This window comes from Populus euphratica, unplaced genomic scaffold, assembly GCF_000495115.2.
Source record: "Populus euphratica unplaced genomic scaffold, PopEup_1.0 scaffold50.1, whole genome shotgun sequence".
Taxonomy (NCBI): Eukaryota; Viridiplantae; Streptophyta; class Magnoliopsida; order Malpighiales; family Salicaceae; genus Populus; species Populus euphratica.
The window spans coordinates 483,523-504,230 of record NW_011499870.1 but is presented as its reverse complement, the minus strand read 5'-3'; the positions used below and the strand labels follow the sequence as shown (position 1 = coordinate 504,230).

At 32.9% G+C, this 20,708-nt stretch overlaps 4 protein-coding genes across 9 annotated transcripts in view; 2 read left to right on the top strand and 2 right to left on the bottom strand.

The window, feature by feature from the left end:
- Positions 1-1,584: 1,584 nt before the first annotated feature.
- LOC105127042 (rhomboid protein 2-like) lies at positions 1,585-3,434 on the bottom strand. Its single transcript, XM_011028143.1, has one exon. It carries the CDS (start codon positions 2,880-2,882, stop codon positions 2,073-2,075), a length of 810 nt encoding a protein of 269 aa, XP_011026445.1. The 5' UTR covers positions 2,883-3,434; the 3' UTR covers positions 1,585-2,072.
- Positions 3,435-10,348: 6,914 nt separating this feature from the next.
- Positions 10,349-12,919, top strand: LOC105127041 (B-box zinc finger protein 24-like). Its single transcript, XM_011028142.1, has 3 exons — positions 10,349-10,900; positions 11,665-11,964; positions 12,411-12,919. Exons 1-3 carry the CDS (start codon positions 10,718-10,720, stop codon positions 12,633-12,635), a joined length of 708 nt encoding a protein of 235 aa, XP_011026444.1. The 5' UTR covers positions 10,349-10,717; the 3' UTR covers positions 12,636-12,919.
- A 1,559-nt stretch (positions 12,920-14,478) lies between these two features.
- LOC105127040 (protein YIF1B-A-like) lies at positions 14,479-17,854 on the bottom strand. The gene is made up of 5 exons (XM_011028141.1): positions 17,622-17,854; positions 16,617-16,789; positions 16,249-16,347; positions 16,008-16,159; positions 14,479-15,046 (listed from the first exon to the last, which is right to left on the bottom strand). Exons 2-5 carry the CDS (start codon positions 16,785-16,787, stop codon positions 14,659-14,661), a joined length of 810 nt encoding a protein of 269 aa, XP_011026443.1. The 5' UTR covers positions 16,788-16,789; positions 17,622-17,854; the 3' UTR covers positions 14,479-14,658.
- Positions 17,855-19,490: 1,636 nt separating this feature from the next.
- The window catches only part of LOC105127039 (asparagine--tRNA ligase, chloroplastic/mitochondrial-like), a 7,197-nt gene continuing 5,979 nt past the window's right edge, over positions 19,491-20,708 (top strand). The window contains exons 1-3 of one of the 6 annotated variants that reach the window (XM_011028136.1): positions 19,491-19,647; positions 20,109-20,148; positions 20,241-20,693. In XM_011028136.1, the coding sequence (XP_011026438.1) occupies positions 20,336-20,693 (358 nt within the window). In that variant the 5' untranslated portion in view covers positions 19,491-19,647; positions 20,109-20,148; positions 20,241-20,335. Of the gene's footprint in view, positions 19,752-20,064; positions 20,149-20,240; positions 20,694-20,708 lie in introns of all 6 variants that reach the window. The other 5 variants (XM_011028139.1, XM_011028138.1, XM_011028137.1 and 2 more) reach the window with 5 other exon arrangements.

Here is a 20,708-nt window from a genome sequence, read left to right as displayed (position 1 = left end):
TTTTCATCATTTCTTGAATGACAGAGCCTACTCCAAAAATAAATTCATGAGATCAGAAGACCAAAGATTTCTGAAAGGAAGAAAAGCTGCGGTACAACAAACAAAGAACAGGGGTCCACGACAATGGTTGATAATGTCTCAAACCACATTGGTCTACAATAACATGCATCCGCCATTCTAACAAAGGACTGAGAGAGAAAGCTGCACCCGTTAGTCTGTCACTCTACAGCAGAAGGGACTGGTTTGTTTCCGTCGTTTGGACTGTTACAAACGTGCAATACTTGCCTAACATGCAAATCCATTCAGTGCCTTTATAGAAGAGAAGCGCGGGAAGTTTATGGTGCATAATCTATTCCTATCATTGTTATTTGACTTGCTGGTTCTGGAATTATTCATTGGCATCAACTTTTCCATTTTTAACCAATCAATGCGGTCACGAGTTAAATTAACTGTTCTCCTCTGGTGATCATAATAACATTTGCAGATGAATCAGATACTCCTCATGGACAACGTTGATGCGGCTTGGAGTCGCTTAATAATCTAAATGTCAGAGAATGATTGAAGTGGTAACAAGCATCAAACGTTCACAGCAGTCAACTGCTCGACTACTAGCCATGCCATTTAATTCTTTTGATTTGTTGTAGTTGTGAGTAAACTGTATGTTAGGGCAGCCAAGGAATCATATTACTTATTTGCAGGATATTAAATTTGTTGGTAGCTGATTCTGTTACATTTGTAGTTCAAAAGTATTATTTCCACAAAAAGCTAGGTTGAATTTGCCAATTTCATTTCTGTTATGTACTTAGGTTCTGAGAAGATAAATTGAACTGGTGAAGAAAGAACTGGAGCGAATGATACAGTACAGTGAGCTGGTGAATTTACCTTCTCTCTGGGTTCTTTTAACCCAAGGTAGCGCATGATATTAAGGACGGGAAGATGGCTGGACCCGAGGAAAATCACGAGAGAAAATAAGATGACTGATGAAGTAAAGAATGGTTGTCAATTATGTCCATTGAACAAAATCTTCACGACAAATGCAGCAATATTATCACCATTCAACAATTAGAATTCAAGGTTCGGGGAGGGAACTTAAGCTCTGATACCTTTTACTGTAGAGGAGAAAAAAGGCTGGCAAGTTCTCTATGCAAAATGAGTCCGTGACAAGTGTTCTGTTTACCATTCAAAACCGTTGTTTTATCTCTTTTTGCCAAAACCTAGTGCTTCTTGAATGACTAAGCCGAGCTTATCTACCTCCAATTCCTATATTGAAGCATAACATTCCCAGCAAATTTTTTCCATAGCTGAGTAAGAATCAGTGACTCCAAGTCCAAATGGGATGTGACTTTGCATATGATAATTAATTGCATGTAGTAGAGATCTAGTATAGTGGTCCATGAAAGAATGAAACAGGAAACATTATCCAAACAACTACTGTGCATTTGTGCTCTAGCCATTGATTTAATGCACTAGATAACTATAAGAATAGCATTCATAAAAAAAAAAAAACCTAATGCATCATAGTCAAACAACGGTCACATTGCGAAATGCAAGCACAGGGTTGAGCTACAATTGAATCGCAAAAGGTTGAACACAAAAAAGTATGTTCTGTTTGTAAGCTGATAGTTATACAGAACAGTGTAATATCTTCACTGCATTACTATGGATACGTGAACAAGTTCCTTTTCATCATTTCTTGAATGATATCGAGCCTACTCCAAAAATAAAATCATGAGATCAGAAGACCAAAGAATTTCAAAAGGAGGAAAAGCTGCAGTACAAAAAACAAAGAACAGGGGTGCACAACAATGGTTGATAATGTCTCGAACCACATTGGTCTACAGCAACACGCATCCACCATTCTAACAGATGATTGAACGAGAAAGATGCACCTGTAAGTCAGTAACTCTACAGCAGAAGGGAGTGCCAACTTGAGTTTTTGATGGTCAGGAAGATGAGGAAAATCACAATGTAAGGGTCCAGCATAACAGAAGATAATTAAATAGTATTGGGGATGCCTATTCAGTGAGTAAAAGCTCATTGTTAACAAATAGGGATGAGATCTTAGGCGAAGGTTAAACAATTTCAACACCTTCAACTGGCAGTGAACTCGTCTGCAAGGTTCTACCACTTCCAAGAAACCGCACAGAAGGCAGTGAAGGATCCGTAACAGATTCAATCTCAAGAAAATCAAAATCATAGGCACCCGACCACTTCAAACTGACCACAAAAACAAGCACAATCCATCCAAGCATTGATATTGCCCAGTAATTGTTCATCCCATGTATCAAACCCCATGCAATAGCATATCCAACAACAATTCCTGATAAATGGCCAAGAAAACTCGCTTGTGGAACAATAATTGATGTAAAAATCAATGACTCGAAAGGAGCAAAACTGATAGGAAGCGAAAGAAATCCAAAAAGATCCAACTTTGAGGATGGTTGCTTCACAGAAAGAATTGTCATCCACCCAAATACAACACATGAATACCCAACAGCCATCACACTCCGAAAATACTCTATCTTAAATCTTTGTATCAATAAATGGTACATCCCCAGTACTAGTGCCCCAGATAAAACAACCAACACAAGTGTATGGTGAAGATAATAAGCCACACCAAGGCCAATGTGCCCCAACTGTTCCACAACCCCTAGACTCCAAAGCGCACTCATATTGAAAACAAGATGAATAACACTAATATGTGAAAAGGCTGAAGTTATTATCCTCCAATGGTGCCCTTCGATGGCATTTTCATAACTTAATCCCACATGAGAGTACCCAAAATTTCTCTTCTGTATATAAAACCATATAGCACTACATATTCCTATTATACAGCTTGTAGCAGGCTTTTCCACAATCTCATAAAACAATGGTCTCCCCATCTATAACAAAGCCCTCCACTTCCTCTCTTTAAAACCGCAAGGTACTCAGCAATGCAATGCCAAATGAAACTTTTCCACTACCGAAAAAATCCACCAAAGGTCAGACAAGCGTCGATTCTCCTCAAAGATCAAACTTTATCTGCTAAGGCGAAAACCCTTTACAAATCTAACAAATTTGAATAACCCCGGATCAAAATTAACGTCCAGAAACCCTAAACTTTACACATCCACCATTCCAACATGAATAAAAATCTAGATTTCCTTTACAATCAAACACTGCCCTTTTCTCACACTGAAGACCTCATAAAGTACAAGTATAAACTGTATGCTAATCCCAATAATGGTACTAAAGTTTTGAAATTTCAGTTCCAAGAACAATAAAATAAAGAAAAGTTTAGATTTTGTTGACAAAAAGATTAGAGAAAAAAAGGGCATTTTAGAGAGATAAATTTGTTACCTTTTGCTTCAAATTGATTGATTTGTTTGAGCTTTGTAGTTTCGTGCTTTCTTTTGGGTGCTCCCGTATTTTGCAAAGATAACTTGGATTTGAAAGTTTATAGAAATGTGGTTTGACCACACTCTTAAAAACACTATTATCTCTCGAATTATTCTATTAAACTTGATTTAAAAAAAATATCAGGAAAAGAAAATTATAAATTAGTCTCTATAATCTTATAAAATAAATTAAATAATTTTTTAATTTTAAAAACTAATTAATTATTTCCTTGGTTAGTGTTTATTATGTTATTTTTTAATTTATTTAAAAAACAAAAAAAAACTAATATAAAAAGAATGGCAATAAAAAAATATTTAAAAAAAATAATATTAAATTAAACATGATAAAGAGTCGAGACTAATCAAGAAGCTAATTGATTAGCTTTTTACACTAGAGAGAATTCTTTATTTATTTTACAAAAATTAATTCAAATCAAATGAATTTCAAATTATTGTAGCAGGAAGTTTCCTTTTGTGCGGGTGCTGGTACCATATGACAGGGAAATATCAAAATCTTGTAGTGTTTGTCGGTTGGTACATGCATGGGCACTAGCAATTATTGCCAAGAACTTGACAATTTAGAATTTTGGTTTATAATTAAAAGATATGAATTTAAATCTTGTTCACATGGAAAATAAAGGAACTAATTAAGTAATTAGTAAGAAATTCGTTTTGATGCATATATAATTATATTATTAATGAGAATAATAATAATAATTGATAGAAAAAAAAAAGCATGGTATAGAGATAACAAGAGAGACCTCTCATGATTATAAAATTGAAGTGCAATCTAATTGAAATTATACTAGAGAATAAATGTAATATTTCATATTAAAAAAAATGAGCACTTAGATTTAGAGTCAAGATTTTATTAATAATACTAATTGTTAATATATTATATGTATTTTAAGATATGTGAAATATTATAAGGTGTAAAAGTTGAGTTGAACTCAATGAAGTAGATAATATATAATATGTTAGGCGGAACTATTATATTTGATATCAGAATAAAAAATAAACTCGTTTTAAAATAAAGGGATTGTGATATCCCATATCAAAAACAAATATTTAGAATTAAAATCTTATTGGTAATACTAGTTATCAACATATTGTATGTATTTTAAGGTCTATAGGCTGCCAAAAATAAAATTGTAAGGCATAAAAACTAGATTAGACTGAGTTAAAATGAACAATATATAACATTATTGAGTTGACTATTACAATAAGTTATTAGCAAGGGTGGTATCTTGTTTATTATGGATCTTTTGTTATCTCTTTTAATTTAATTTTAATTTATCATTATTTTTTTAATTTTAGGTTGAAATACTTTTAAAAAAACTAAAAAAAGAAAATTTCAACAATTAAATTATAAATCTGTTTGTTTTTGTATTTTAAAAGTATTTTTTAAAAAAAGTTAATTATTTTTATATTTTTTAATTTTAATGTATTAATATTAAAAATAAAAATCTTATTTTAATATATTTTTAAATAAAAAATATTTTTAAAAATAATTATTAATAGACTCCAAAGACACCACGATGAATCTAGTAGGGTAAACTTTATTATTAAAAGATTTGGTATGAATTCCACTAGGCAACCTACACCTGGGCTATACTTGGCTCTAGAAGGAAACCAATGTTGAGGCCTCGACGGCCTCTCGCAGGTAAGGGTGCTCGCCAGAGTGATTTTTAAAAAAAATTAAAAAAAATAAATATTATTTTTAAAAAAAATTAAAAAATAAAATAAATAAATATTATTAATATATTTTCAATTAAAAATATATATTGCTTTAAAGTATCAAATATTTGACCTGGAGAATAAAAACTCATTGGGTCATTGTATTAATTTAATAATTATCATGTTAATTGTTTTAAAAAAATAAACATTTTTTTTTCATAATACTGACTAGTCAAATTTGAATTAAATTTATTTGAGTCAATTAAGTTTTATCGGTTAATATCTTATTCAATTTAACAGGAAATTCAACCCCCCATCAAACTCTGAATTCTAAGTTTCTTAGATGATACCACCATTGTAAGTTGAATTTAAAAATTATATACACAAAAACTAAAAAATTAAAAATTGATTATTGTTTATATGAGAAATAAGTCATGTTAATATACTTTTTTTAATTATTTGGTTAACGGCTTCATGCCCTACCTTGGTGATTAATATGCGTTAAGAGCGATGCACCGAGATCTTACTAATGGCAAGTTAATGTTGTATTTCTGGTGGACTTTTTTCTTCTCCTTTTCATTTTTTATTTATTCCACTACATAAAAAGCAAAAGTCTCTTTTTGTTTTTTTATATAATTTGGTATTTATTCATTTGACTTCTACTTTTTTTTTATTTTTTATAAATAATTATTTTTTTAATTTCATCATTTATCATTTGATTTTATTTATTTATTATATTATATTTGATTCTCATTCTATGAATTACTATTTATTTTTTTATACTTTTTCTAAATAAATTTTGTTTTTCAATTCATTTCTTATCATTTTATTTTTATATTAATTTTAGTTTTTTTATTGCTATATGTTTCTTTTTTATCCTTTTTTATTGTATTTTTTCTAATTTTATTCCTTATTTTTTTATAATTATGAATTTTATTTTATTATTTTTTAAGATGTATTCTCTGGCTAAGACATGAAGCTGTTACCCACACAATTAAAAAAATATATTAACATGACTTATTTCTCATATAAACAATAACCGACTTTCAATTTTTATATATTCTCACCACAATTCCCAACACAAAGGAGCCATTTACCAAGGTTTGTGCATTGTTCATCGTAACAGGCAAAAAGAAGGCACGATCTCGTCTCCCTTTTTGTCTTTTTGAAACAAGATCCTGTCCCAATCCTCCATTGGGTCTCCTAGAAAAATCAAATTCCCAATCGGATCTGCCAATAAGTTTCAATGAGCATGGTTTGATCGTGTAGTGTCTATGTAATTGAGAGTTATTCTTGTTTGAGGACTAACAAATTTGTCCTCTAGAATTTGCCATGCTTTGATTACTACTTGCAGTGGCGGAGCCACTGAAGGATAAAAAGGGCAATTGCCCTCTTAATTTTTTTTAATATTAATATATTAATTTCAAAATTTATTATCATAGGGGAAGGAAAAAGAGAAATTATTATTGTTTATATTTGTTGGCTTATATATTAATATAATATAATATACATGGCTCATTCAATAATTTTTTTCTTTTTTTCCTTTTGATATATAATATTATATAATATAATATATATGTAGAGTTTATTCATAAATTTTTTCCCCTTTCCCTTTTGTTTCTATATCAAATCAATGCTACAATTTTAAAAATATAGTTGGAAATGTTTTTAATTTTATTTCTAGCATTATAAATATAGGTAGAGCATCATACAAAAAGATAGAGGTAATTAAAAAAAACAATATACTAAAATTATTGAAAAACTTGAAAATGAAAAAAATTATAGTGGACGAGGTTTGAATCAAGAAACTTTTCTTAAAAGATATGGTGATACTCGTTAGGGCTCTCATTATGTTATAATTATTCATCTACTTACAATATTTTCATCAGTTCTTGATGTGCTTAAGATTATAAGGGAGGATGGGATGAACTCAGAACAGATAACAAAAATAGTTGTTTAAATAGATATTATGAAATCATTTAATATTGTATTTATGCTTTATTGTTTGAAAAGGATACTAGCAATTACTAATGAGTTTTCACAAATATTACAAGAAAAGAATCAAAACAGAGAAAATGCTATGAGTTTATTGAATACATTAAAAAAATTAAAAAAATGATTCAAAATAATGAAAGAGAATGATTGAAAATCTTTATTGGAAGAAGTGTATCCTTTTGCATCAAACATAATATTGATATTCTAAACATGGATGATAAGTACAAGTTTCATGGGCGTTCAAAATGAAAATCTCAAGGAATTACAAATCTACACCATTTTCGTTATGAATTGTTTAATAATATCATTGACATGCAACTTACTAAGTTGGATGATCGTTTTATTGAAATGAGTACAGAGTTACTTCTTTGTGTGACATGTTTAAATCCAATTAATTTTTTCTTTGTTTTCAACAAAGAAAATCTTCTTCACCTTGCTCTTTTCTATCCTACTCAATTCTCTATAGTGGATCTTATGATGCTTAGTGACTAACTTGATATATATATTATTGATTTACATGGTGATGATGAGTTCTCTAGTATTGAAAATATTACTAGTCTTGCAGAGAAAATTTTTTGATATTTTTATTAATATATATACTTATCAAATTATCATTGCTTCTACCAGTTGAAACTCTTACAGTGAAAAGAGTTTTTTCTGCTATACATGTTGTCAAGAGTAGATTGCGGAATAAGATGTGAGATAAGTGGATGAATGATAATTTGGTTGTATATATTGAGAAAAATATCTTTAACAAGATCAATTATGAAGCTATTATGAAATAGTTTTAAAATATAAAAACTAGAAAAAAAACAATTATAATGTAATTTTTTTTAATTTAAAAATATTTTTAAATTAATTTTTAATGCATATTTATATAATATAATATTTATTAATAATTTATCCCCTTATTAAAAAAATACTGACTCCGGCACTGACTATTTGGAGTACCCTACACAATTAATGTCAAGATTAACAGTTAATCATCGAATTAGTTAGTACAGCTGATGATTTTGGGTGCAACAAAACCCAACAACCTTGTTTAAACATTTCCACAATGGTTCAACCACCAACCCATCTTGGATTAAGAAATAGCATAATCCAAGGTTATTTGTTTATTTATAAACACATCATGGTAATCTACATCCCATAATGCTACTAATACCATGTCCGATTTCTTGAACCACCTTTGGCCATGACGAACACTGATCAGGTCTGTCCAGTCATGGCATCCAGCTTGTCCGGCCATGGAAGACAGCATTCTCTCCGCCAGTTTTCTGATACCTGGGAAGACAGTTATGAGAGCAATTATCGCAATGCAAGGCGTGCGTTTCTAAGCAGCTACCATTTCTCAGAAGAAAATGGCATCAGGGACAAGCTGAGGAGGTCTGTGAAGGAGATCAACGAGGTTGTCAGAGGAGTTGTTTCGGACATCCGTGAAGAGATTTGTAAGAGAAGGATTCGCATCAAAGTCTTCAGGTTCTCTTTGGGGTTGCCATGTTTGATTCTTTCTAGTGTAAGATGCTTTGCACCCTGGATTGGTAAGAGGAGAGAGTTGATGCAGTGATCAATTCTGAGTTCATGCAGATCAATCACCAAGATTTGGCAACACCTTGTGACTATATTGATGACTGAATCATAATTATGTATATGATCTAATAATAATGCTGCTTTTAAATCAAGTAATTATCCTCTCTCTTTTTTCTTTTTCTTTTTTATGAGCTCTTATTATTTTACTTGGGGGTCAAATTTTCTTTTGTAGTTGTTAAATCTAGTCTCACACGAAAGAGTTCATCTGGAAAACTACGAACAATGTATAGCTTGAATTATAAGTATTTTTTAAAAGATTTGAATTTTTTTCTTCTTTAACATAGTCAAGTGAAAAAATAATATTTTTTATTTGTTTACAAATCATTTTGATATAATACTATAAAGAATTACTTAAACAACAAACATGAATTTTCTTAGATATATTTTAAAATAAAAAATAGTTTAAAAAACAATTGCTATCAAAATAAAAAATAAACTCCAGTTAATTCAAAAAAATATTAACCTGAAGAATCTAATTATCTCACCGAGTTTTAGTGGCTCGATTATCCAATTAACATAAAAAAATATTATTTTAATGAAAATAATATTTAAATTAATTTTAATAAATAATTATGAATTACTTAGATATTTTTTCGATTCATATGCTAAAGTTGGGTTTTACTAAAAAAAGACAACTAAGAAACCCTAGAATGACTGATCTAAATGCGACCTCCTCAACTGGCATTACAGCAACTTTTGAAGACGCCTCCATCCATGTGATAAATGACAAGTCATTTCATGAATCAGAGCTATTACTTCAGCAAAACTTAAAGAGTGTGAAATGCAATCCATCAAAATTAATAAAATCTCAGGGGGGGACTTTATTGTCTTCTTTTATGTATGAAAATCTTAATTTCATCCTAAAATAATTAGTTTTATCAATTTTATTTTTCTATATCAGATATTTTTTTAATCAAGTCACAGTTTCATGAAAAAAACATCAAATTCTATTCAAAATAGTGTTGTTTCCAACATAAATGAATAAAAAAGAAGAATTTCTTATGTTTTGTACACGAATATGAACACTTTTTAGTTGTTGAATAGGTTGGAGAATCTCCTCAATAATATTTTACTGGCAATTTCATGCTTAAATAATCATCATGATTCCATGATGAATAACATTAAACTCTCTTCAGTTGCATTATAATGAATAAAAAAAGAAAAAATCTCTTATGTTTTTATGCGAGTTTACATGGATATATAAATATTATCGAATAAGTTTGAAAATCTTCATGTCTGACCAGAATCATCATAATTTCATGAAGGAAATGTATTCAAAACATTCTTTAAAATAATTTTTTTTTTCCTGTAATAAAAAAAAGGGACATGAACAAAAGAAGGAAAACTGAGGAATGTCTATTACTTTAAAGACCCAATTGAAAAAATTTTAGTTTAAAGATTCAATCAAGAATTCATGAACAGTTTGGAGACTAATTTGAGGTTTCGAAAATCTTACATCAAGTTAGTTGGCATGCATGAATGTTCTATGTCAAGTGGCCACACAAGAAGACAAATGCGTGCATGTTGCCCTCCTCGCCTTACCAATTCAACTCTTAAGGAAGTCTGAAAATAATCATGGACCATAAGTACTTGCTGTTTGCTTACAAAACCACAGCCACACATGGAGTTTGGCCCCACCATGCATTGCTGTCTCTTCCACATTTCTTGGTTTTGATTCACAAAATATCAAGGTCTTATCTGCACACACTCAGCTTCTTGGATTCTGCACCAAGCAATCAGTTTTCTGTATCTTCCACATATTCTAGCTTACATTACTTCTCTTTAGGTCTCGTCTTTCTCTTCTTTCTCCTCTCTTCTCCTCTTCTTTCCTCCTGTTGTTTGCGTTCTTGGCCAAATCTTCTTTCTTTCTCTTGTTGCTTGGTTGCACTTTATTGGGAAAAAAAGATCAGCATTTCAGGTAGTTTTTTTGAAACATATGTTTCACTGTCTCATTTACTGTACCTTGGCATAGTTTGAGACCGCTCAAGAGGTTGCAAGAAACTAGAGAAGGTGAACTAACAAGGGATCTGCTAAAAGAGAGGTGGAGGTTTGATCTGATTTAACTTTCAATCAAGAAGATGAAAATTCAGTGTGATGTGTGTGAGAAAGCACCAGCCACAGTGATTTGTTGTGCTGATGAGGCTGCCCTTTGTGAAAAATGTGACATAGAAGTTCATGCAGCAAACAAGCTTGCTAGCAAACACCAAAGACTTCTTCTCCAGAGCCTCTCCAACAAGCTGCCTCCATGTGATATATGCCAAGTAATTTCATTTCTCACCTTTGGTACTAATTTTTAATTGATTTGTTGTAATTTGTTTCTGTAATTTTCTATCAGATCTTGCTTTTGGAATTGTGATCTATCTATCTGGTTTATGATTTGGTGTTTGCAGAGTAAGGAATTTGAGTATGTTTTCATTTATCTATGCTCACTTTGAGTTCCAAGTAATCATAAGATGGGGAAAAACCCCAAGGAATCATTGCTGATAGGGTGTGAGATCTTGAATAATAACTGTGTAATCAAGTTCTTGTAGTTTGTCTTGGCAGCTATTTGAGCATTAACTTATTAAGGGCACTTTTGCTGTAAATTAATACCTTGTTTAAACCGAGATATTCTTTGTAGATTTGTATATTTAATGAATTTTAATGAGTTTATGGCGATTCATGATAGAGACATAAGTTATATTGAAAGAGATAAGAGTCTCACAGGTTTAGTCCATGGGGAAGGGAGTAGGTAGGGATTTGTGGTTAAGGCACTCATCTTGGATTCAAACCTCACCTAGGCGGCCTGGATTAGTCAATGTGTGGATGATGCCATACGGATTCTGTCCGGTTTATCTTAGGGGGGTTCCTTCTAAACCCTGTTTTAATAGAAGATGAAGTTACTTGATATCTAAAATGCTTGTTTTTAATTATTTATCAAGTGACAACCGCAATGCTCTCGTTGAGTTTTTGAATTTCTATGAACTTCTGTTTTTATGGTTGTGAAGTTTTTCTCATCTGTGTCTCTAATTAATTTGATTTTCAGGAAAAGGCTGCTTTCATTTTCTGTGTTGAAGACAGAGCCCTCTTTTGCCGGGATTGTGATGAACCAATCCATTCAGCTGGTAGCCTTTCTGCGAATCACCAGCGGTTTCTGGCCACTGGAATCCGAGTGGCTTTAAGCTCTAGTTGCTCCAAGGACACTCAAAAGAGTTCTTTAGAGCCACCGAATCAGAGCGAACAACAAACTTCCAAGTTGCCTTGGCAGCATGCATCGAGTTTTGGCTCTTCTTGGGCTGTTGATGATTTTCTACAGTTCTCTGACTTTGAAGAATCCACTGACAAGGTAATAAGAAATTTTTGTATGGGCTCAATAATGTCCCCTGGATTTTGTTTGCAAACAATACTGTCTTCAAAAGGGATGAAAAAGTTGGGAGAAAGTGGGTATTTCTTCCCCTGAGATCAGATGAGTGGGAGTCTCGCACCATTGATTGATTGTGTAATGGTATATGGTTCGTCCTGACATAGTTGACCCTCAACGTAACCCTAAATGATCAGTTTTCCATCAATCGGAGAACAAGGGGCTTACAGTAGCTCCCTTGAATATAGAAACTAGCGGTCACTTTCTGTTTATCCATTTTGATGATGCTTTTGAGCATCCAACCCTGCCTGTGCAAAACGTGGGCATGTGTTTTTTTGTTTCCCTGTTACATGAACAAAATTGATGTCGGAACTGTTGGATTGACCTCTGTCTTTGAAATCTCAATGACTTCTTGTTTCTTTTCTGCGCAGAAAGAGCAACTTGGGCTAGGAGAGTTTGACTGGCTGGCTGACATGGGTCTTTTCAGTGAGCAACTTCCTCAGGAGGCTTTAGCAGCAGCTGAAGTTCCTCAACTTCCAATCTCACCACCAACCAATGTGAACTCACACAGACCCCCCAAATTCAGCATGCCCCATAAGAAGCCTAGGATTGAAATCGATGATGATGAGTTCTTCACCGTACCTGATCTTGGCTGAACTCATGGTGCTAAACTCCGCAGTTTGAGTTGAACTTTTGAAGAACGATGCATACTTTCATAAGTACCTATATGCATCTTTGTATGTATATAGTCTGTATTTACATAAACATGCATGAAACTTCGTGTATTTAGAGAGCTGAGAGTAGCATCACAGTTAGTTCGATGGATTCATTTTCTACCTTTTCCTGTATTTTTGTTTGCCTTTGAAAGTGGAATTACATCAATCAGTGCTCTTGATTGTAATAACAAAAATATATAATTCTCAACTATTGCTCGTTTGCACATCGTGCTAGAACATTACTAGCTAGTATATGGATCGTTACTAGCTATGGTTATTCTTTCCCTGGAAATGCAGATTGGTCGAGATGCTGCACTCAATGTTAAGCTTCATCGCCTAGGGTTTGTGCCTGCAAATCTAAAATTGAACGTTAAGGAAATGTTCTGTACTATTCAATGGATGGCACATGATATGATGGAAAAGGAAATTGCTCCCTTTTTCGCCAAATTACCCCTGATAGATCACGGTTCATGAGTTTTTCACTTGAAAGAAAACTTTCCACGCGAGGCTTCAGGGGGGTTTCAGGGAGCCTCCAGACAAATCAGCCAACCGTATAATGGCAATCGATCTTGATGCCGCTAAATATGATGGCTTTCTATTACCATTGATCGGAAATTTAATGGAGCTCACCTCCCTTCGAATAAGCAAAAACAATTTTCGAGGGCCAATACCAGAAACCATAGCTAACCTTCAAAAGCTCAACAGACTATTATCGTCTCAAAATCTCCTCACTGCATAATGCCTCATGGAATCATCAATCTAAGCATCTTAAAATCTTAGACCTGTCACAAAACCACCTCTCTAGCAGAATTCCAGCCAATATTACCACTTTGAGAAGCTTGGTGCGGTTAATTAAGCTTGTCAAACAACGCATTGTTGGGCAAACGACATTCCGGACCTCTCTGGTTGTGGTAGCTGAAAACATTAGATCTTAGTAGCAACAATCTAAAAGGAGTTGTGCCTAATCTTCCAATAAACTTGAGAAGATTGTCTATGAGCCATAATGTTCTATCAGGACACATTTCACCAGCAAGTGTCTTCATACACTTCACGGTACTGGATTTGAGGGATCACAGGCTTTCAAGTCCCATTCCTAAGGAAGTTCTCACTTTGCCTGCGGTAGTACGCCTAAATATCCCAACTAATAAATTCACAGAAATGGAGGTAATACCATACCCTTCGGCAGATTTACAGCTTCGAGTGTTGGATGCACACCCTAACTGGTTGCACGGGTATCCACCCATCAGTTTAGTTAACGTAGCAAGATTATCAATGATTGATCTTTCCCATAATCAGTTCTCTGGACGAATCCCAGTAGAATATGGACCTAAACCGGGGAGTTCATGGAAAATCTTGTTCTTAGAAGACAATTTTCTAACGGAAAATCCTTCACCGCAGTACATTGACAGACAGTGGCAGTTTGCAACAGCCTTGCCCGCAATTGCTTTAAGCTGTCCACTGAACATACGCTTTTGCAGAGGACAAAGGCCAGGCTTGGTGTGTTGGGCAGCAAGATCACAGGACTTGAGAAGTTACCATATTCAGTTGATCATCATGAAAATTCTCTATACTCAGTTTATAGTAGCGGTAATTTCCAACGGGATAAGTTTCTACTTCCTAATCACGTGTGGGATACAAGTTGAATTTGCATCCAAAATAAAGTCCAGTGGTTCTAGTGAAGGAGAATGTGTCATAATCTGTACCATCCATTAACGCATTTCCAGTGTTGAATAAATTTGCATTCATCCATAAGATAATTAATCTATAATGTTGCAGCTTACAATTTCTCAACACATAAAACAACATAAACTTTCCCAGTTTTCAATGTGGGTGAAAAGCGAAGTGGATTCACATGCTTATCAGCAAAACAATTGCCTGTAAATCAGCTAATGTAGCAAAAAAATTCTGATATTCCGTAACTCTACAAATACATGTTTCTAACTACTACATAACAGAATGCAGTTTAGAGAAACCAATTAACACTAACATTTCCAAGCCATGCAAAAAGTGGGAACTGAACCAAACCAATGAGGAGCAAGAGATAATGGTGCCGGCTCGAATCAAAGCTCCTCACCTCTGCAAAGAGTACTCTCTTCATTGTCTTCACCAAGAAAATTCCCATACATAGGCAGGTACATGGCATCAAAATGTAGTAAGAGTATCCAGGTAAGATCTTTCCAAGTACAGCAAAACACATGCCTGTGAAAGTATACCCAGCATATGCAACCATGTCTAACAAGGGTGCCTCCCCACTACCCAATGAAAGGAGTATTATTTTGAGCAATGCAACCTGCATAAACCAGCCAAGCAATCCCTTGACAAACAGCCAATTGAGAGCTTCTGGGCTAAACCTGGAAAACAAAAAAAAAAACTAAACTTGAGAGCTCAGATGAAATTAATTTCCGAAGTAAAGATAAGAAAGGGTGTTGGAATTCAATGCTGCGATCCAATTCCAGAGATTGTTTGGCTGGTTTGAAAAATGCATCCTGTACAAACCAGTCACACAATCCCTTATCGAACAGCCAATTGATAGCTTCTGGGCTAAACCTAGAATCAAATGGAACTAAACTTGAAGATAAAGGAAATTCAAGGGCCAAAGAAAGACAAACAAAAGATCTGGTTGAATAAAGATGTCATGCAAGTAATTGTTCATCTGGCTGAGAAATTACTTGCTTTATTGAAGCTTACAGATGCACACATGCAAGTCTTGACATGCACAAAAAAATAAGGAAGAGGAAAAAAAAAGTGAGACAAAGGTGTAGTGCAAGATGCAGGAATCAGAATGACATCTTTAAGCAACACTATCGAAATTGCCACCATATGACTGCTGCCACAGACAGCAATAAAACTGCCATACAAAAAGAGCACTTAGAAAATAAAGGATTTCCCTTCATGACCCTCTCCATCTAGCAGCGAAGGTTTGGTAAAATAGCCACTTGCATGTAAGAAAAAAGAAAAGGTGAACATGTTGCATTTTTTTTCCACCCTTTAGAACTATTATCAGACAGATCAACATGATATAGTTGTGTGCTAATCAACATTTGTAAGAGCTTAAATTGCTTTTTGCTAACAGAGCTAACACCAAAAATAACTAGAAGCAGTTGCCAAAATGCTATCCAATAATCTGTATGGGACTATGACAAATTAAGGTTGTGAACATGAAATAGCATGGGTCATGTTTGGATGGGAACAAATAGGGCTAACAGAGAAGCTGTTCATAGATGCATCCAACGCAAAAATTGATAAGCTTGCCACCAGCACATGTAGGTATTAAGGCTAAGCTGGGCTGATTGGAGAATATAATCTACTTACTTTCCATTAAGTCCCAATGACAAGCCAGCAAGAACAACATAGGTACCAAATGCCATGAACGGAATGTACAGGTCTGGTGCATTTATATCATAGATTGGGGGTTTATAGGAAAGCCTTCCCCCAACTGGCTCAGTTATCCTTGTCCAATGTCCCTGAGAAAAGGATAGCAAGGACAAAAGGTCACGTCAACAGGAAAAAGATGGTGTGCAAGCTAGAAGAAACATTAGATTAGATTGCTTACCCTGTGCAGGAAAGGAAAAAGAACAACCTTCAATTTGTTCCTCACATAGTGGTCATTCACTTGGAAATAGTATTGTGGATCAGAGAAGTATCTACTTATCTGTTTATTTGAAAGAAAATGTCAGCTAAAATCACATAGCTCTCAAACTAAACTACAACAATCTAATCTGTCTAAAATGAACCCATAGCATTTATGTAAATGGTGCCTTGTCAGTAGTCTAAAGAAACTAGCATGAGGCCTTGTAGTGTCCAACATAAGTCAAATCTGGGACTAGCGCATGCTCAACCCAAGCATCAACATTCAGTTTGGCTTACAGCAAACTTAAACCAAAATGGTGTTTGACATAAAAGTCTCAGAGTGCTACTTACATTGCTTTGCACATACTCAGAACTCGATCCCAGAATTTTCTCTCCATATGCACCCAGTCCACCTTTAATAAGTCCCGAGCCAGCTCCATAGAAGGCATTCCCAAATGGAGTGGGCTGAGGGTTGGTCGGAGGTCTTGGCACCCCAGGCTGAGGTCCCACATTGTTATACATTTCTGCACTTGAGAGGGAGAGAAATCAGAACAAGTTTGTGCAGAAGAACTGCTTATTAGCATTGAATATCTCTTAGCTGAGTCAATCAAGCACTGATTACTAATGGATGCTTAAATTCAAAACTTTTTCAAAACCCAATTGTAACTTGTAATCCAACCATATTCTAAGCAGCAGACACAGACTCGAGCTATGCACTCATATGGAGCTCATGAAACAACAGACACAAAAAGGATGCTTCCAGAATGCCCATTGTTCATAAAAACACAGCCCCATCCACAGTCAAAATCCTCACACATCCTATATTCCCAAATATAATCCTCTTTTTTTCCAAACAATTAAACACCGTCACTAAACCTCTCAAAACTCTCCCACCAATCCAAAATTCATCAAGCACCTCTCAGCACCGTCACTTCTACTTCAACAATTGACATCATACACCACAACTCACAAAAATTACCGTACCCAAAATTGCATACCTACAAAATCCCTTACCAATCCTCTTTAGAAACCAAACTAATCACATTCATTCAAAAGCCACTAAAAACTTCCTTTTCATCCATAAATCAACTCATAAATCCTCTGAAGTTCCAAACTTTACCAATAAAACAACAAAACCACCTCTCCATGACAAACTCCCTCGTCAACCCAAAATCTTAACAACCCATCTGAGTAAGTCCCACATCAATCTTAACCCCCAATTCCCAATTCAACCCCAAAAAAATCACACACACAAACACATATATGCCAGTCATTCAATCTACCGAATCTATTAGCATTTAAACAAGCACAACCACATACAGAAAGATGTATTAAATATGGATCTAAGAATATGACCTGGAGATGGTGTCAGCAAGTTTCCGGTGATCGGATCTTGGGTATTCCGGTGATGGTCTTCTGTTCTATAAAGGCACCGCGCAAACTGTGTATGGGCTAACGGGTTTGAGGGTGCTAAAAAGAGAGTGCGAATTATTTAAGCGGGGCGGCACGTTCAAGAAGTCTTTGATTTTTTATTCTTTACTTGCATCATAGGGCAATTAGAGCCTCACATGTAGATGGTAAACTAGATGTTAAGACTTGAATTGATCGTTTGGCCTTGAAAATTTAGGATTTAAATTAAATTAAATATTAATTTAATAAAACTTTTCATTATTCAATTAACCTCTCCAAATTTAGATAGGTAAATACTAAATGCTTTGTTTTTGTGTTATAAAAATATTTATGAAAATATTTAAAAATATTTTATTTTTTATATTTTTAGATTATTTTAATTTATTGATGTCAAAAATAATTTTTTGAAAATAAAAAAAATATTATTCTAATGTATTTAAGAGTAAAAAATACTTTTTAAAAAACTATACTTTCTAAAAAACTTAAAAGAACAAAATATTATTATTTTAATAAAATAAATATAATAATTTATAAATTGACCAAATAACCTGGCAATCCAAGTTTGTTTTTAAGTTATTTCTTGACTTGAGTTTTAAAATTTTAAGTTGGAGAATGATTTTTTATGATTAATAAATTCTTAAATTCTTAAATTTTAGTTTTTTTCCTTTTTATTTTTAATTTACTGTGAAGAATGTATTAGTTAATCAATTTTTACATTTTAAAATTTTAAATAAACAATTCATATTCTAATTGGTTCAACAATAAAAAAAATTTTAATTATCTCTTTTCCCAATAATTTTTCTATTTTATATAAAACTCTTCATTCAAATATTAAAAAGTTACATATTAACTTTCAATATACAAGAAAAAGATTTTTTTATTTTAAAATATTTATACCAACATAAATTCTTATACAACTTTATCTAAGCCAGCAACTCAAGATGTTAATTCGATATATTAATTTGTGATAAAGTAGTTATTAGCTATGGAAATTGATTTTGCTTTAAATAATTTTTGCAATAAAAAGCATTTTCAAATAAATTGATAATTGTAAGAAAATAATAATCGATCGATCACATAGCCTTAATGATAAATAGGTTTCTTATACAACTTACCATTTAAAATTCAAATTCTAGAAAAGACCACGGAAATAAACTTTTTGTTTTTATCTAGATTTTTCTACAATTAAATTTTTTATGATTAAGTATCAAATAAATCAGCTTGATAATATTATAAATAAATATAAAATAATAATTAAAAAAAATAATTCAGTCAAGCCTCCACCACAAGGTAGGATGAGTTCATAATTTTGTTTGGTATTATAATTGTAATTTTTTTAAATAATTTTTTATGTTAAAATATATACTTGTACATTAAAATGATTTGAAAACACTAAAAATATATTAATTTAAAATAAATTAAAAAATTAAGAAATTTTTTAAAATAATATTTTTAAAATGCAGAAATAAATAATAATGTGGATTTAAGTTGGATTTTATTTTGAACAAATTGTCTTTTATTATTAAAATAATTTTTTTTTAAATTGTGTTGTTTTCAATTTTCTTTTAAATAACTTCTTAATCAACATGTTTTAGAATTTTTTTTAAAATTATAACTTGGGTTTATTTGTTAATTCATGGATCAAATTCGGGTTATATTAAATTTTTTTAATTAATATTTAATAAAAAAAAATTACAATTTAGTTACTATGACTATGAAACAAAGTATTATTACAATACTCCAACATTATTGTTCCCATCCCAAAACAGGGTTTTTCTTTGAAAAATATAAGAAAATTTAAAAACTTCTACTTTCTTTTAGGAACTTACAAGGGAGTGTAGACCCATCAACTATCCAGGCCTTATCGCCCTATACAATTAACCCAATCCCATTCCACTCAAACGATTCCCTTCTTTCTCGACGCCAACACTCATACAATCCCTTGCTCATGTTTCTCCATCTGTCGTAACAGGTGAGTTTCAATACTCCATTGCTGTGAGTTGCCATAGTACTTCATCTTCACACCACATACATGGTACCACACAGTAGAGACCAACTGGGTTCTTCCAGTTTTTGGTAAAGTTGGATTTTTTGGTCCATTTCTTCGTATTTCTGAGCTGTAAAGTTTCTTTTTTATTATTGTTGTTCTTTATGATGCTCCGGTTTGTTCATCTAGGCAATATTTGTTTGTTTGTATATTTTTTTTAACCTTAGGAATTGATGATGGAATAAGAAAGGATTGTAATTCTTGATGTTAGTGAACTAAACAAAATTAAACAAAGAATTGGAGTGAGATTTCATTCCATTTTCAATCTTAGAGTGAACCAAATACGACCCTTTTGGATAAAGTTTCTATCTTTTTTACTTTAGTAATGTTTGTTTTACTTAGGAATTCATGATGGAAATTTGAATGATTTGACTACTTGATTCCAGGGAAGCAAAGAGCATTAAACTAAGGAATGACATTGTCTGAGTGAACCAAACATTATCCTTTGTATAAAGTTGAAATCTTTTTCTTTTTTTTGATGAATATATGATTCTATCACTTTCTGCTTGATATTGCAGGGGGTTCCATGGAATAACATCAAAAGCCAGTTTTAGTTTGTTTAAAATACTTTAGTGACCAATACAATTCTATTCACTGAAAAAACAAGAACCATATGGCTATTGCTGCTTTAGGACCAGCTACTTCGCTCCGGTTAAACCCGGGGTCTACTCTTCGGTTGCTGTCTTTCTACCCCAAATCAAACCCTAGTAACCTCCCTGAAATCCTCAAAACAATAACAAAACCTCATGCCATTCCTCCAAAGTTCCACCATTTGTTTCAACTTTCAGGTTTGCCTCGCCGGAGGTTCTTCTGCAGTGTGATTTCTGGAGCTCTACAGTCTAACGAAAGTGCAAAAGTTGGATTTTTGGAGAAGGAGAAGAGTGAAGTGGGAAATAGAGTTGGAGAATTTAGAAAAAAGTTGAAGATTGCTGATATAAAGGGTGGTCCAGATGAAGGGTTGGATCGTGTAGGGAAGACCATTGTGG